This window comes from Giraffa tippelskirchi, chromosome 9, assembly GCF_054371585.1.
Source record: "Giraffa tippelskirchi isolate mGirTip1 chromosome 9, T2T-mGirTip1v1.2.pri, whole genome shotgun sequence".
Classification (NCBI taxonomy): domain Eukaryota; kingdom Metazoa; phylum Chordata; class Mammalia; order Artiodactyla; family Giraffidae; genus Giraffa; species Giraffa tippelskirchi.
Window position 1 is genome coordinate 49,696,586 of NC_137283.1, and position 18,044 is coordinate 49,714,629.

Below are 18,044 nucleotides of genomic sequence, written 5' to 3' on the forward strand. Positions count from 1 at the left end.
GAGAAAGTCTTGGTGCTCATGCTTTACCAAAGGATCCCCTGCAGATATTCTTTACTACCTATTTTTCTGGCATCTTTTTTAAGATTTTTTCCCATTTGTGTGTGTGTGTGTGTGTGTGTGTGTGTGTGTGTGTGTGTGTGTGTGGCTCAGCAGTTGCAGCTCACAGGCTCTAGATCTCGGGCTCAGTAGTTGTGGCGCATGGGCTTTAGTTGCTCTGTGGCATGTGTGATCTTCCCAGACCAGGGATCAAACCAGTGCCGTTAGCATTGCAAGGTGGACTCTCATGCACTGTGCCACCAGGGAAGTCCTGACATATTCTAAAATTCTATGTTTTTAAGGTAGCCAGGTGACACATTTATTCTGAATCTTCGAATCCAAACCCTTGTACACATAAATCTACTACATTATTGTTTTAGGTAAAAAGGTAAAAATAAAGAAATACAAAGTTGGAGGACTTATATACAAAAGAGTGTTGTCTGCCATCTGCTTGATCTACAAGGACTGACTCATTAGCCACTGCAGTCATTGATCTTCACACACCCTGAAAGCAGTTCAGGGTGAAGATCAGAAATGAGGCACTCTGTGTTCTGAGGAAACTGGCAGGACAGGCTTTCAGATAGGTGGATATTTTCAGGAGAAAATTTTATGAACTCAATGTCTGGCACCTTCCCATACTTAGAAAAGCACTAAAATCATTAAGTGAGACATCTCCTCATGGCTAGCACCAACTTCTACCAAGATGTGTGCTGGATTGCACATACTCCTTTGCCAAAATCACATGCATGCTGACTTACCCCCTTACCACTTCAGACAGTTCTTCAGAGCTATTGGAGAGGCTCTCTGCCAGATTATAGTCCTCAGTAAGCCCACAAATAAAACTGAAACTCACACTTTTATGTTATGTGTTTTTATTTCAGTTGACATTATCATAGAGCCATAATAATTAAAATAGTATGGTTTGAGCTCTTGTATAGACAAATAGATAAATGGAACAGAAGAGAGTCCAGGAATAGACCCACACATATATATATTCCCTTCTAAAATTCTATTTTTGAGATCATTCTTTTTCTCATGACCAATTACTCTACGGAAATGAACTAGCCCATGTAATTGCATCAGACACAATTCATTCCAAATAACCCAAGGAAAGAAAAAACATTAAATATTTAGACTTCATTTCCTGGTTAATAATGGATCTCTGAGAATTTGTACGTTGTGTGAAATTTTTTCTGTCTTACTGTCAAAATCTCCTTATTTCCACAGTTCTTCTGCCACCATGAAGGGGGTCTTCTCCAGTGCCATTCTTGTCCTGGTCATCTCCACGTGGGCTGCCTTCGCAGTTGGTGAGTTCCGCATCCTTACTTTGCCCACATTTTCTGCTGTATACTCAAGATCATGGCAAAGTTAGAAGTAAAGTAGAAATGCTGTCCTGTTTTATTTAAGTCTAATTCTTCAGAGTCACGCAGACGCTGAACCCCCAGAAAGGATTCACACAGTGCTATTGGTATCAAAACTGGTGGTTGAAAACAAAGCTGTATTGGTATAAGGAAATGACACTAGACAGCAAATCCACGGGAACAAAGGAAGAGAACCAGAAATGGTGAATAAAACATTAATACTACAAACTCACTAAATATATACTCACTGTCCTTTCTTCTCTAAGCTTATTTAAAAGACATGAAACTGCATAAAAAAATAATTATAGCCATTTATTGTTGGGCTTGTGACAAATATAAATGTAATGTGTATAACAACAATGTAATAAAAGGAAGGACAGAGCTATATAGGAGTAACATTTCTATATATCACTTGAATTAAAACAGTATAAATCTGAAGTATATTCTGATAAGATAAATACAGTAAGCCACAGTGCAACTACTGAAAAAAAAAAAAAAAGAAAATTCAGGGATTTCCTTGGTGGTCCAATGGCTAAGACTCCACGGTCCCAATGTAGGGAAATGGGTTTCAATCCTTGGTCAGGAAACTAGATCGCATATATCACTACACAACTAAAGATTGTACATGTGGGGAGGGAGGTGGGTGGGGGGTCCAGGAGGGGGAACACATGTAAACCCATGGCTGATTCATGTCAATGTATGGCAAAAACTATTACAATATTGTAAAGTAATTATCCCCCAACTAAAATAAATAAATTTATTAAAAAAAAAAAAAAGATTGTACATGCTGCAACAAAGATTGAAGATCCTGCATGCCACAAGTAAGACCCGTACAGCCAAAAATAAATTAAAATTTATTAATTAAAAAAAGCCTGCATTATAAATAAAAAAGGAACAAAAGAATAGATCAAGGGTTTCCCCGGTGGTCCAGTAGTTAAGACTCCACATTCCCAACGCAGGGGCATGGGTTCAATCCCTGGTCAGGGAACTAAGATCCTGCATGCCGCACAGGGTGGCAAAAAATAAAATCAGTTGGATTTCATCAAATTAAACATTTTAGTGATGTAAAGGATACCAACAAAGATGTCAGTAAAGTGGAAGACTGCCTAGAGAACGGGAGAAATTATTTGTAAAGCATCTATCAAAAAGAGAGATAATAACAAACATTAACAAAGATGTGAAGAAAAGGGAACTCTCATATAATGCTGGTGGGAATGTAAAATGGTGTGGCTACTTTAGAAAATAATCCAGAAGTTCCTCCAATGGTCGCCATATAACCCAGCAACTCCACTCTTAGGTATAGATCTAAGGGAAATAAAAACACACGACCACAAAAAAACAGGCACATAGGAATTCCCTGGCAGTCTGGTTAGGTGAGGACTCCAAGCTTCCACTGCCAGGGGGCCTGGGTTTGATTTCTAGTCAGGGAACTAAGATCTCATGTGGTGCATGAAAAAAAAAAAAAGAATATTCATAGCAGCATATCAAGTTTCCATACTGTTGTGATTATCACATTTGCCTCACTGCAGCCTTATTCACAACAGCCAAAGAGTGAAAACAATTCAAATGTTCATTAACTGATTAATGGATAAACAAAATATGGTATATACATACAACAGAATATTATTTAATTATAAAAAGGAATGAAGTATTGCTGCATGAGATAACATGGATACACCTTTAAAACACTAAGTGAAAGAGATAGAAAGGAAAGACTACATATTGTATGATTCCATTTGTATGAAGTGTCCAGAACAGACAGAAAGTAGATTAGAGTTGTCTGGGTTGGGGGAAGGGAGTAATGAGAAGAGCCTGCTGATGGGTACAGAGTTTCTTTTGAAGGTGATGAAAATGTTCTAAAAGTGACTGTGTTGATGGTTGCACACCTCTGTGAATATACTAAAAACCACTGAACTGTATACTTTAAATTTTTATTTATTTTTGATTGTGCTGGGTCTTTGTTGCTGCATACAAGCTTTCTCTAGTTGCAGAGAGCCAGCATGCAGGCTTCTCAACGTGGTGGCTTCTCTTGTCACAGAGCACAGGCTCTAGGTACGCCACCTTCAGTAGTTGCAACTCATGGGCTCTAGAGTGCGGGCTCAGTAGTTGTGGCACACGGGCTTTGTTCCTCTGCAGCATGTGGAATCTTCGCAGGCCAGGGATGGAACCCATGTCCACTCCTTTGGCAGGCAGATTGTTAACCACTGGACCACCAGGGAAGTGCCCAACTATACACTTTAAATAGGTGAATTCTATGGTATATGACTGACATCTAATAAAGATACATATATTGTAGATAGAGTTGACAATATATTACACATATTTTATATTATCAGATCACTATAATTATATAACTACATAAAATTAATATAATTATATAAAACTATATAAGTATTATATAATGTGTATGTGTGTGTAATTGCAAAGACCGTTTTGGATCAAGAATATGTAACCCAGCATCTTTTAAGGTATCTTAATATAACTACCAGAGAAGGCAATGGCACCCTACTCCAGTACTCTTGCCTGGAAAATCCCACGGACAGAGGGGCCTGGTGGGCTGCAGTCCAGGGGGTTGCTAAAAGTTGGACACAACTGAGCGACTTCACTTTCACTTTTCCCTTTCATGCATTGGAAAAGGAAATGGCAACCCACTCCAGTGTTCTTGCCTGGAGAATCCCAGGGACGGGGGAGCCTGGTGGGCTGCCATCTATGGGGTCGCACAGAGTCGGACACGACTGAAGCGACTTAGTAGCAGCAGCAGCAGCAGCAGCAGCAATATAACTACTTCATGTAACTTAGAGTGTGTTTTCTAAAAAGAACAGAGAAGGATTGTAGAAGTTGTTATTTACCTGTGAAGGGGAAAGAATTAAGATCTCTACAAAGAGGGGACAGAAGTTTCCTGATTCTTCACTCCCTTGAAGCCCCCTTTAGAGGGCAGCATGCAACAAAAAGGAACCTCTGCCTCTCCTGATGGGATCTGATGCTTCCTGGGTGCCAACCAGGTCTCCTTCATCCTCACTTTTACCCCTAAGGGCAGAAGACAGAGTGGCAACTCTTTTGAATATGCTTTTGTCTTCCAGACTTTCCTCTTCCTATGGACAGAGGGAATGACCTAGTAAAGACAACGGTAAGCTCTGCTTCCTTGCTTCCCAAGCTCAGGAATGAAGAGTAAAAACAGTTTCCCTGATGGTCTCAGCTCATTTTTCTGAGAGGCAGGGGCCAGAGAGAACGTGTGTGGGGATAATCCCACAACAACAGCTAAGTCAGTAACTATATGTAGTGCCTTTTATATGTTCCTGGGTATAAACCCCAATCAGTTCATACAACTCTCTTGTGGGACAGAAGGCAAGTATTTTGCACCATTAAATAAATGAGAAAGTTGTGGCTCAAATTCAGGTCCGTCCTATGCTGAGGTCGACATTCTTTCAACTGAGATATGCTAATACATACATCTTGCCTCCCACAGGTCAAGTGAGGTTCTCCTTCTCTCTGTCCCCTTCCTCCTAAATCGTAACTCTCCTGTAATAAGTCTGAGCCTACTGCTCTCTGAAGCACTATATACAAGTCAACCAGAAATGTTCATAAGCATATTCTAATCTCTGAAACCTAACAATCACATTTTGTAATTAGTGAGGCAGGGAATTTCATCCTAAAAAGGAATTTATAGCCCAGACTGGGGAGTCTACAGATTACATGGGTTATGTTATGTTATATACATACTGTTGGTGGTGAGCACCAGGGGTCAAATACTGAGATTTCTGAAGCCTGCTCTCCAAACTCCTGGTCTATTGCTCCGTATTCCATCCTTCTCCCCTGCTCCTAGCGATCAAGGCTAGAGGACCCAGAGAAAGGGCTCTGATGAAGTGTCTGTATCTCACCTTCAGGCTGAGTGCACTAAGAATATAAAGAAGTGCTGGATTTTAGCCTACTTCAGGCCAACAGACTCCATATGTGGCAGTGACCACATTACCTACAGCGGGGAATGCCACCTCTGCTACAGAATTCTGTAAGTCTTAATTTGTTTTTACTCTCCTTTCTCTCAAGAGGCTAAAAGTGGCCAGGGTAGGAATGGCCTCCTTGGAACACTTCCAACTGACTAGATCTTCCTTCCAGAGACTGCTCCACTATTGCTCCTCCATTTCTTCTATCCCTCCCTATGCTCCCCAGTGTGATCCCATTCAGACAGAAACAAACCCCACTGAAGTGACTGTGCTATGTCTGGCCTGGACAAAGATCAAGTGGAACAAACTCAGTAGCACAAGTAGCCACAGCAGTCAGGTCTTGTGACCACAGATGAACATTATCCTTAAGCTCCCTCAGGCCAAAGAACAAAAGCCTGATGAAGAAGAGGAGGTAGCTGGGCAAAGTAAGGCAAGTATTTTGCACCATTAAATAAATGAGGAAGTTGTGGCTCAAATTCAGGTCGGTCCTATGCTGAGGTGGACATTCTTTCAACTGAGATATGCTAATACATACATCTTGCCTCTCACAGATCAAGTGAGGTTCTCCTTCTCTCTGTCCCCTTCCTTCTAAATCTCTGTCTTCTAAGTCCAACATATGACCTTTCTGAGTCCTTGACTGCTTTTTAATCCTGTGTATGTGCTGTACTTCCTTGGTTCTTTGTGTCGTCATTTTTTGTTGTTGTTGAAAACTGGAGGAGTATAATATCGCAACCCTGGAAATCAGATTCTCTCCTCTCTCCAAGGTTTGTTACTATTGTTGTTTGTTAGTTTAATGACTTCTGGAATAATTCTATGAAGCTTGCATGTTTTGGTCATGTATAGTCACTACACAGGTCCCATTTAATTGTCTTAGGGGTCTCCTAAAGATTGAACAGAAATTGTCTTAAATGGCTAAAACTGATAAATATACCACTTTTTTCTTTTTAAAAATTATTTACTTATTTATTTATTTTTGGCTGTGCTGGGTCTTCGTTGCTGTGCAGGCTTGTCTCTAGTTGCGGCAAGTCGCGGCTCCTCTCTAGTTGTGGTGCGCAGGCTTTTCATTTCGGTGGCTTCTCTAGTTGCAGAGCACAGGCTCTAGGGTGCACAGGCTTCAGCAGTTGCAGTTCTTGGGCTCTAGAGCACAGGATTATTAGTTGTGGCACACAGGCTTAGTTGCTCTGTGACATAATGAGATCTTCCCCGACCAAGGATCAAACCTGTATCTCCTACATTGACAGGTGCATTCTTTGCCACTGAGCCACCAGGGAAGACTTCTTCCAGTCTCTGCCAACAAAAATTTTATGTGTGAGACAGGGGTTCACCTCATTCTTTTGTATACAATTATCTAGTTGCCCCAGCACCATTTTTTGAAGAGACTATTCTTTTCCCATTGAATAGTCTTGGCACTCTTGCTAAAAATCAGTTGGCCATAGATGTTGGGTTTATTTCTGGATTCTCATTTCTATTCCATTATTCTATGTCTAACCTAATGCTGGTACCACAACACTGATTATCTTTGTAGTCAGTTTTGAGATCAGGAATGTGGGGTCCTCCCAACTTTTTTTCCCCCTCAAAATGGTTCTGGTTACTCAGGTCTTTTGCAATTCCATATAAATTTGAAGGTAGTCTTCTCCACTTCTGAAAAAACAGATGTCACTGGGATTTTGATAAGGATTACACTGAACCTGTCAGTTGCTTTGGGTAGTATAAACATTTTAACAATATTAATTTTTCGAATCCATGAGGATAGGAGAGCTTTCCATTTATTTAGGCCTTCTTTCATTTCTTTCAGCAATGTTTTGTAGCATCCAGTGTACAGTTTTTAACCTTATGGGTTAAATTTATTTTCAGGTATTTTATTTTTTGAATGATATTGTAAATGCAACATCTAAATTAATTTTATTTTCAGATTATTCTTTGTTGGTTTATAGAAACACAGTTGATTTTCCTGTGTTCTTATATTCTGAAATACTGCTCAATTTATTACCTTTAATAATTTTTACAGGAATTCTTTTGAGATTTTCTATACATACAACCATGTCATCTTCAAATAGAAAGTTTTACTTCTTCCTTTTCAGTTTGGATGGCTTTTTCCCCCAGCTTTATTGAAGTATAATTGAAAATAATATAAAATTTTGGATTTCTCTTTTTTTTCCTTTCCTAATGCTCTGGTTCAAACTTTCACTATTGAGTACAATGTTAGATGTTGGATTTTCATAAAATGTTCTTTGTTATATTGAGGAGTTTCTCTTTAATTCCTAGTTTTCTGAGTAATTTTATTATGAAAGGGTGTTGGATTTTGTCAGAGGTTGTGGGTTTTTTCAGATTTTTGGTTTTATAATTAAATATAATTTTCATTGAATGAGTCTTTAAATTCTATAGTGTGTAACAGGCTTTAAGCTTCACACACATGATTTCATATCCTCCCATAACAGTTTTTTCCCCTCCTTACCCCTACATTGCCCTTCACCCCTTCCCTCTACCCACTGATAACCACTAGTTTGTTCTATCTGTGACAGTTTTTTTGTTTGTTTGTTTCATTCACTAGTTTGTTGTAATTTTTTAGATTCCACATATAAGTGATACCATACAGTATTTGTCTTTCTCTCTCTGACTTATTTCACTTGGCATAATGCTCTCCAAGTCCATCCATGGTGTTGCAAATGGCAAAATTTCATTCTTTTTTTTTTTTTTTTGTGGCTGAGTAGCTTTTCATTGTATATGTATACCACAGCTTCTTTATCCATTCATCTGCTGATAAAACTCTTAGGTTGCTTCCATGTCTTAGCAATTGTAGATAATGCTGCTATGAACACTGGGGTACATGTATCCTTTCAAATTATTGTTTTTTGTTTTTTTTTAATTACACTGAGGAATGGAAATGCTGGGTCATATGGTTCTGTTTTCAATTTTTTTAAGAGACCCCCATACTATTTTAAACAGTGGCTGCACCAATTTACATTCCCAGCAACAGTGCCCAAGGGTTCCCTTTTCTCCCCATCCTTGTCAATATCTGTTATTTGGATTCTTTTTGATGATAGCCATTCTGACAGATGTCAGGTGATATCTCACCATGGTTTTGAACTGCATATCCATGTTAATTACTGATGCTGAAATGATGTGTTTTTTTTTTTAACATGAATGTGATGAGCATGTGACTCTTTTGCTTCATTCTTTTAATATGGTTTTAGTATACTGGCTTATATTTTTAGGTTGAACCACCCTGCATTCGTGGGATAAACCCAACTTGGTCATGATGTATAGACTTTTTAATATGCTATTATATTCAGTTTGCCAGTATTTCAGTTCAGTTCAGTTGCTCAGTCATGTCTGACTCTTTGTGACCCCAGGGATTGCAGCACGCCAGGCTTCCCTGTACATCATCAACTCCCAGAGCTTACTCAAACTCATGTCCATCAGGTCGGTAATGCCATCCAACCATCTCATCCTCTGTCATCCCCTTCTCCTCTTGCCTTCAATATTTCCCAGCATCAGGGTCTTTTCTAATGAGTCAGTTCCTCACATCCGGTGGCCAAAGTGTTGGAGTTTCAGCTTCCGTTCTTCCAACAAATATTCAGGACTGATTTCCTTTAGGATGGACTGGTTTGATCTCCTTGCAGTTCAAGGGACTCTCAATAGTTTTCTCCAATACCATAGTTCAAAAGCATCAATTCTTCGGTGCTCAGCTTTCTTTATAGTCCAACTCTCACATCCATACAAGACTACTGGAAAAACCATAGCTTTGACTAGACGGGCCTTTGTGGGCAAAGTAATGCCTCTGCTTTTTAGTATGCTGTCTAGGCTGGTCATAGCTTTTCTTCCAAGGAGCAAGCGTCTTTTAATTTCATAGCTGCAGTCACCGTCTGCAGTGATTCTGGAGCGCCCCAAAATAAAGTCTGTCACTGTTTTGTTTCCCCATCTATTTGCCATGAAGGGATGGGACCAGATGCCATGATCTTAGTTTTCTGAATTTTGAGTCTTAAGCCAGCTAAATAATGTTGCTAGTATATAGCTGACAGTTTCTGCATCTATATTCAGACGGGATATTAGTCTGTAGTTTTCTTTTTTTGTGATGTCTGTCTTTGCTATTAAGGTAATTCTAGCTTCACAGAATCAATCACGAATCTTCTTCTACTATTTGGAAGAGTTTGAAAAGAAATGATATCAAATCTTTAAATATTTGATAGAATTCTCTAAAGAAGCCATTTGGTCCTGAGTTTCTCTTTTTTAGGAGGCTTTTAATAACTGATTCAGTCTCTTCACTTGATATATATCCTGTTGATATTTTCTATTTCTTCTTGAGTCAGTTTAGGTAATGTGTGTTTATAGGAATTTGTCCATTTCATCTAGGTTTTCTAATCAGCTGATGTACAGCTGTTCATAGCCTTCCCTTGTAACCATTTTTATTTCTCTAAGGTCAGTAGTAATGTCTTTACCTTTCATCAAATGGATAACTTAACTTTACTGCACATTTGCTTCCTAATACTCTTCATTTCTACTTAAATATTCAAGATTACTTTGAATTTTCTATATTTGATTTCAGACTGAATATGTTTTATACACTCAACCTCTTTGACAAATAAACATATAGTAGATTATTTAAAATCACTTATTAAATAAGAAATCACTATTAGCTAAATGTCTCCTTGAACTTAGCTAAAGATTATCACATCAAATTTAGACATAATTTGTGATATACCATAGAGTAAAAGTAATCATTTTGAAATATAATTTCTTACAGATATGAAAAACATAACATAATTAAACTGCATGATGGACCATGTGTAAGTAAAATCACTTTTATTTTTCATTTTGGGGAGTGAACCAGATAGAGTTAAGAGTTCCTTGTTCTAGAGACTTTAAAGATTTGTTATGAAAAATTTCAAACATACATAAAATTAGAAATAATAATACCACGAACCCTGCATGCTTATCTTGTAGTGCAGTGTTTGTCACATTTCATTCCTCTATTCTTTTTTTTCTTTGCTGAAGTATTAACACAAGTCTGACATCATGTAATTTCACTCTTACATACTCCACAGTGCATCTCTGAGAAGTGTTACATTTCCTTACACACCCACAATGCCATTATTCAGTTCAGTTCAGTCGCTCAGTCGTGTCCAGCTCTTTGCGACCCCATGAATTGCAGCACTCCTGGCCTCTCTGTCCATCACCAACTCCCGGAGTCTATCCAAACCCACATCCATCAAGTCAGTGATGCCATCCAACCATCTCATCCTCTGTCTCCCCTTCTCCTCCTGCCCCCAATCCTTCCCAGCATTAGGGTCTTTTCCAATGAGTCAACTCTTCGCACGAGGTGGCCAAAGTATTGGAGTTTCAGCTTCAACATCAGTCCTTCCAATGAACACCCAGGATTGATCTCTTTTAGGATGGAGTGATTGGATCTCCTTGCAGTCCAAGGGACTCTCAAGAGTCTTCTCCAACACCACAGTTCAAAAGCATCAATTCTGCAGCGCTCAGCTTTCTTCACCGTCCAACTCTCACAGCCATACATGACCACTGGAAAAACCATAGCCTTGACTAGACAGACCTTTGTTGGCAAAGTAATGTTTCTGCTTTTAAATATGCTATCTAGGTTGGCCATAACCTTCCTTCCAAGGAGTAAGCGTCTTTTAATTTCACGGCTGCAATCACCATCTGCAGTGCTTTTGAAGCCCCCCAAAATAAAGTCTGACACTGTTTCCCCTGTTTCCCCATCTATTTCCCATGAAGTGATGGGACCAGATGCCATGATATTAGTTTTCTGAACATTGAGCTTTAAGCCAACTTTTTCACTCTCCTCTTTCACCTTCATCAAGAGGCTCTTTAGTTCTTCTTCACTTTCTGCCAGAAGGGTGGTGTCATCTGCATATCTGAGGTTATTGATATTTCTCCCGGCAATCTTGATTCCAGCTTGTGTTTCTTCCAGCCCAGCGTTTCTCATGATGTACTCTGCATATAAGTTAAATAAGCAGGGTGACAATATACAGCCTTGACGTACTCCTTTTCCTATTTGGAACTGGTCTGTTGTTCCATGTCCAGTTCTAACTGTTGCTTCCTGACCTGCATACAGGTTTCTCAAGAGACAGGTCAGATGGTCTGGTATTCCCATCTCTTTCAGAATTTTCCACAGTTGATTGTGATCCACACAGTCAAAGGCTTTGGCATAGTTAATAAAGAAGAAATAGGTGTTTTTCTGGAACTCTCTTGCTTTTTCGATGATCCATCGGATGTTGGCAATTTGATCTCTGGTTCCTCTGCCTTTTCTAAAACCAGCTTGAACATCTGGAAGATCATAGTTCATGTATTGCTGAAGCCTGGCTTGGAGAATTTTGAGCACTACTTTACTAGCATGTGCTGCTACTGCTAAGTCGCTTCAGTCGTGTCCGACTCTGTGCGACCCCATAGACGGCAGCCCACCAGGCTCTGCCATCCCTAGGATTCTCCAGGCAAGAATACTGGAGTGGGTTGCCATTTCCTTCTCCAGTGCATGAAAGGGAAAAGTGAAAGTAAAGTCGCTCAGTCATGTCCGACTCTTAGCGACCCCATGGACCGTAGCCTACCAGGCTCCTCCATCCATGGGATTTTCCAGGCAAGAGTACTGGAGTGGGGTGCCATTGCCTTCTCCGACTAGCATGTGAGATGAGTGCAATTGTGCGGTAGTTTGAGCATTCTTTGGCATTGCCTTTCTTTGGGATTGGAACGAAAACTGACCTTTTCCAGTGCTGTGGCCACTGCTGAGTTTTCCAAATTTGCTGGCATATTGAGTGCAGCACTTTCACAGCATCACCTTTGAGGATTTGAAATAGCTCAACTGGAATTCCATCACCTCCACTAGCTTTGTTCGCAGTGATGCTTCCTAAGGCCCACCTGACTTCACATTCCAGGATGTCTGGCTCTAGGTGAGTGATCACACCATCGTGAGTATCTGGGTCATGAAGATCTTTTTTGTACAGTTCTTCTGTGTATTCTTGCCACCTCTTCTTAATATCTTCTGCTTCTGTTAGGTCCATACCATTTCTGTCCTTTATTGAGCCTATGTTTGCATGAAATGTTCCTTTGGTATCTTTAATTTTCTTGAAGAGATCTCTAGTCTTTCCCAATCTGTTGTTTTCCTCTATTTCTTTGCACTGATCACTGAGGAAGGCTTTCTTATCTCTCCTTGCTATTCTTTGGAACACTGCATTCAGATGGGAATATCTTTCCTTTTCTCCTTTGCTTTTCGCTTCTCGTCTCTTCCCAGCTATCTGTAAGGCCTCCTCAGACAGCCATTTTGCTTTTTTGCATTTCTTTTCCATGGGGGTGGTCTTGATCCCTGTCTCCTGTACAATGTCACGAACCTCTGTCCATAGTTCATCAGGTACTCTGTCTATCAGATCTAGTCCCTTAAATCTATTTGTCACTTCTACTGTTTACTCTTAAGGGATTTGATCTAGGTCATACCTGAATGGACCAGTGGTTTTCCCTACTTTCTTCAATTTAAGTCTGATTTTGGCAATAAGGAGTTCATGATCTGAGCCACAGTCTGCTCCCGGTCTTGTTTTTGCTGACTGTATAGAGCTTCTCCATCTTTGGCTGCAAAGAATATAATCAATCTGATTTCGGTGTTGACCATCTGGTGATGTCCACGTGTAAAGTCTTCTCTTGTGTTGTTGGAAGAGGGTGTTTGCTATGACCAGTGCATTCTCTTGGCAAAACTCTATTAGCCTTTGCCCTGCTTCATTCTGTACTCCAAGGCCAAATTTGCCTGTTACGCCAGGTGTTTTCTGACTTCCTACTTTTGCATTCCTGCTACTGCTGCTAAGTCACCTCAGTCGTGTCTGACTCTGTGTGACCCCATAGACGGCAGCCCACCAGGCTCCCTCGTCCCTGGGATTCTCCAGGCAGGAACACTGGAGTGGGTTGCCATTTCCTTCTCCAATGCGTGAAAGTGAAAAGTGAAAGTGAAGTCACTCAGTCGTGTCCGACTCTTAGCTACCCCATGGACTGCAGCCTACCAGGCTCCTCCATCCATGGGATTTTCCAGGCAAGAGTACTGGAGTGGGATGCCATTGCCTTCTCCACTTTTGCATTCCAGTCCCCTATAATGAAAAGGACATCTTTTTGGGGTGTTAGTTCTAGAAGGTCTTGTAGGTCTTCATAGAACCGTTCAACTTCAGCTTCTTTGGCGTTACTGGTCGGGGCATAGACTTGGATTACTGTGATATTGAATGGTTTGCCTTGGAAATGAACAGAGATCATTTTGTCGTTTTTGAGATTGCATCCAAGTACTGCCTTTCGGACTCTTTTGTTGACCATGATGGCTACTCCATTTCTTCTAAGGGATTCTTGCTCACAGTAGTAGATATAATGCTCACTTGAGTTAAATTCACCCATTCCAGTCCATCTTAGTTCACTGATTCCTAGAATATCGACGTTCACTCTTGCCATCTCCTGTTTGACCACTTTCAACTTGTCTTGATTCATGGACCTAACATTCCAGGTTCCTATGCAATATTGCTCTTTACAGCATCGGACTTTGCTTCTATCACCAGTCACATCCACAGCTGGGTATCGTTTTTGCTTTGGCTCCATCCCATCATTCTTTCTGGAGTTATTTCTCCACTGATCTCCAGTAGCATATTGGGCACTTACTGACCTGGGGAGTTCATCACCTAAGTATTTCCTTGTCATCTTCCTTTGAACATACTTCCTGTTCAAAATTCCCCAGCCATCTCTCAGAATAACACCTTCTTAGGGAAGAAATGTATTTTGGGCTGATAATTCGGCAGCAAAGAACATTTATTCCATCCTTTCTCTTCTCTGCCACGCCCAACTTTGGGGATATTGACAAAAAGTACTAATTGGAACATAAAAGGTTATTCTGAGAGTAAACAGATAAAAGGTACTAATTGGAACATAAAAGTTTATTCTAAGAGTAAACAGATCAGGCTTTGATATTGTGTCTTTGACTCTGGGCTCATACAGTACAAGCAAGAACTCAGCTAATGCCACAGAGATTATTATAGCTTTATGAGGCATGGCAACAGGACTGGAACAAATTATCTTAGAAGAGAATATGAAGGACTTCTCTGGTGGTCCAGTAGTTAAGGATCCGCCCACCAATGCAGTGGACACAGGTTTGATCTCTGGTTTGGGAAGATTCCACATGCTGTAAGAAAGCCCTTGTGCTACAACTACTGAGCCCATGCACCACAACTACTGAAGCCCCAGAACCCTAGAACCAATGCCCTGCAACGAGAAGCCATGGCAATGAGAAGACCACGCACTGCAACTAGAGTAGCCCCAACATGCTACAACTAGAGAATGTGCAATGAAGACCCAGTGCAGTCAAAATAATAATTAATTAATTAATTAATAAAAGAGAAAATGAAGAGTGTGGAAGGGAATGCAGGTTAAAAAGACATAATTTTGTACTACTTTAATGACAGCCTCTTCTGACAAGCTCAATTCACAAGGCTCATCTGATTTACAGATCAGCATACATATTATTTGGCAAGGACCTAGCAGAAGAGATTAAGAAGAGGTGGCAAGAATACACAGAAGAACTGTACAAAACAGGTCTTCACGACCCAGATAACCAGGATGGTGTGGTCACTCACCTAGAGCCAGACATCATTGAGTGTGAAGTCAAGTGGGCCTTAGGAAGCACTACTGTGAACAAAGCTAGTGGAGGGATGGAATTCCAGCTGAGCTATTGCAAATCCTAAAAGATGATGCTGTGAAAGGGCTGCACTCAATATGCCAGCAAATTTGGAAAACTCAGCAATGGCCACAGGACTGGAAAAGATCAGTTTTCATTCAAATACCAAAGAAAGGCAATGCCAAAGAATGTTCAGACTACCATACAATTGTGCTCACTTCACATGCTAGCAAGGTAACACTCAAAACTGAACTGGTTCAAAAAAAGATTGGACTAGTTCAAAACTGGGAAAGGAGTATGTCAAGGCTCTATATTGTCATCCTGCTTATTTAACTTATATGCAGAGTACATCATGCGAAATGCCAGGCTGGAATCAAGACTGCTGGGAGAAATATGCAGAAGTACCACCCTAATGGCAGAGAGCAAAGAGGAACAAAAAAGTCTCTTAAAGAAGGTGAAAGAGGAGTGTGAAAAAGCTGGCTTAAAATTCAACATTCAAAAAACTAAGATCATGGCATCTGGTCCCATCACTTCATTGCAAATAGATGAGGAAAAACTGAAGACAGTGACAGACTTTATTTCCTTGGGCTCCAAAATTACTGTGGATGGTGATTGCAGCCATGAAATTAAAAGAAGCTTGTTCCTTGGAAGAAGAGCTATGACAAACCTAGACAGCGTATTAAAAAGCAGAGACATCACTTTTCCGACAAATGTCGTATAGTCAAAGCTATGGTTTTTGCAGTAGTCATGTACAGATGTGAGAGTTGGACCACAAAGAAGGCTGAGCATTGAAGAATTGATGCTTTCAAAGTGTGGTGCTGGAGAAGACTCTTGAGAGTCCCCTGGATAGCAAGGAGATCAAACCAGTCAATTCTAAAGGAAATCAACCCTGAATATTCACTGGAATGACTGATGCTGAAGCAGAAGCTCCAATCCTTTGGCCACCTGATGCGAAGAGCCGACTCACTGAAAAAAATCCTGATGCTGGGAAACACAGGGGCAGGAGAAGGGGATGACAGAGGATGAGATGGTTGGATGGCATCACTGACTCAATAGACATGAGTATGAGCAAATTCCAGGAGATGGTGAAGGACAGGGAAGACTAACATGCTGCAGTTCATGGGGTCACAAAGAATCAGATACGAGTTAGCGACTGAACAACAATAATACATATTATTCACCAGGAAAGATCTAGTGGACCTAAATGTTCTCTAGTTCCACTAAAGAAAAATCCTAAAGATTCTCAGGCATTTCCATTATTTGGGGTAACTACAGAGATGTCACATGTTCTCTACTCTCTCAGATTGCTTTTGACCTAGGCCAATTCAAAGATCATCCTGCTGAATCCCCTCCCCTTGTATCTGGACCACAGCCCTTGTTAGGGGCTTCCCAGGTGGTGCAATGGTAAAGAATCCACCTGCCAATACAGGAGCCCCAGTTTTGATCTCTGGGTAAGGAAAATCCCTTGGAGAAGGAAATCGCAGCCCATCCTAGGGTTCTTGCCCAGAAAATCCCAGGGACAGAGGAGCCTGGCAGGCTACAGTCCATGGGGTCACATGAGTCGGACACAACTTAGTGACTAAACAATACTTAGCAATATGATGGATCTCAAAACACTACACCAAGAGAAAAAGCAAGGGACAGAAAAATACAATTAACATATCACTATGTAAGTTAAAAATAAACAAACACAATTATATATTTTGCACAAAGACATGTAAACAAAATGATACATATCGAATGCATTAAAATAGCTTGCTATGCTATAAGGAGAAAGGGAATGAATGAATGAATAGTGGCCCCTCCCCACAGTCTTTCAACAAAGCAAAACAGAAACCGTTTTCTTTTTCCCAGTTTGTCTTTATTTACTTTTAAATTTTGATTGGAGTATAGTTGATTTACAATGCTGTTAGTGTTTGTTGTACAGCAAGGTGAATCAGTTAAATCTAGATATATATCCACTCCTTTTTTAGACTATTCTCCCATTCAGGCCATTACACAGTATTGAGCAGAGTTCTCTGTGCTATAGAGTAGGTCTTTATTAGTTATCAATTTTATATACAGTAGTGTTATATGTCAATCCCAAACTCCCAATTTATCCCTCTCCCCCTCAAACTTTGTTCTTGACAAGATCATAAAGAATATGGTAGCTACCACAGCAGGACTAACAGTTATCACTGTCAACCATGTGTCCTGCACCGTCATATGCTTTGCCTATACCCCCTCTCTTGTGCTCCCCACAGCCCCCACCATGAGGAAGATGTTGCTATTAGCTGCATTTCATATTCAAAGATGCATAAGTTGACAGAGGGATGTAACTTACCCAAGGCAACAGAGCTAGGAACTGGCAGGGCTAAGTCTTGAACCCCTGGAGGGTCAGTTCTAGACTCTATTCTTTCTATGCCTCAAATAACCATCTATATACCTCTGACCAGACTCTGATTCACATCAACTCCATTGTATCTACCCTCCACCTTTTCTGCCCCATGGAATTTCCTATAGGCTCTTCTGGGGTCCGAAGACTTATATAAGAATTCATATCCATAGCTCTCCTCTTCTTCAGCCACTTCCACTCTGTACTTTTGTTCTTCCTCAAGGAAATTAGAATGTCTCTGCTGCTGCTGCTTAGTTGCCCAGTCATGTTCAACTCTTTGCGGCTCCATGGACTGTAGCCCACTAGGCTCCTCTGTCCATGGGGATTCTCCAGGCAAGAATACTGGAGTGTGTTGCCATGCCCTCCCCCAGATCTTCCCAATCCAGGTCTCCCACATGGCAGATGGATTCTTTACCATCTGAGCCACTTTGGTCTGCCTTAATTCATAGGGTAATTGCTCTACATTCCTCTTGCTAGACTATGTGTATAGTAAACAGTATGGTAGTTTTTCTCTTAATTTTCCCAAATTTGAATTTCTCTAAGCATATATTTCTCTTGCAGGAAAACTCCTGAACTTACCATTACAGAACTTACTGAATTCCCAGATGATCAAGTGAATCACAATGACTGCCTTTATATACCCTTTAGAGGAATATGCTGGTGCTTGAGGAAACCAATAGCTACAA

At 40.5% G+C, this 18,044-nt stretch overlaps 1 protein-coding gene across 1 annotated transcript; it reads left to right on the forward strand.

The window, feature by feature from the left end:
• Positions 1-1,276: 1,276 nt before the first annotated feature.
• SPINK8 (serine peptidase inhibitor Kazal type 8 (putative)) lies at positions 1,277-17,239 on the forward strand. Its single transcript, XM_081528283.1, has 5 exons — positions 1,277-1,343; positions 4,478-4,524; positions 5,282-5,403; positions 10,083-10,125; positions 17,228-17,239. The coding sequence occupies exons 1-5, from the start codon at positions 1,277-1,279 to the stop codon at positions 17,237-17,239; spliced, it is 291 nt and encodes a 96-aa protein (XP_081384409.1).
• Positions 17,240-18,044: the final 805 nt, after the last annotated feature.

Coding starts and splice junctions, on each gene's coding strand:
- SPINK8 (XM_081528283.1), top strand. CDS start 1,277: ATGAAGGGGGTCTTCTCCAGTGCCATTCTTGTCCTGGTCATCTCCACG. Junction 4,525..5,281: donor ATGACCTAGTAAAGACAACG/GTAAGCTCTGCT, acceptor TCTCACCTTCAG/GCTGAGTGCACTAAGAATAT. Junction 5,404..10,082: donor CACCTCTGCTACAGAATTCT/GTAAGTCTTAAT, acceptor AATTTCTTACAG/ATATGAAAAACATAACATAA.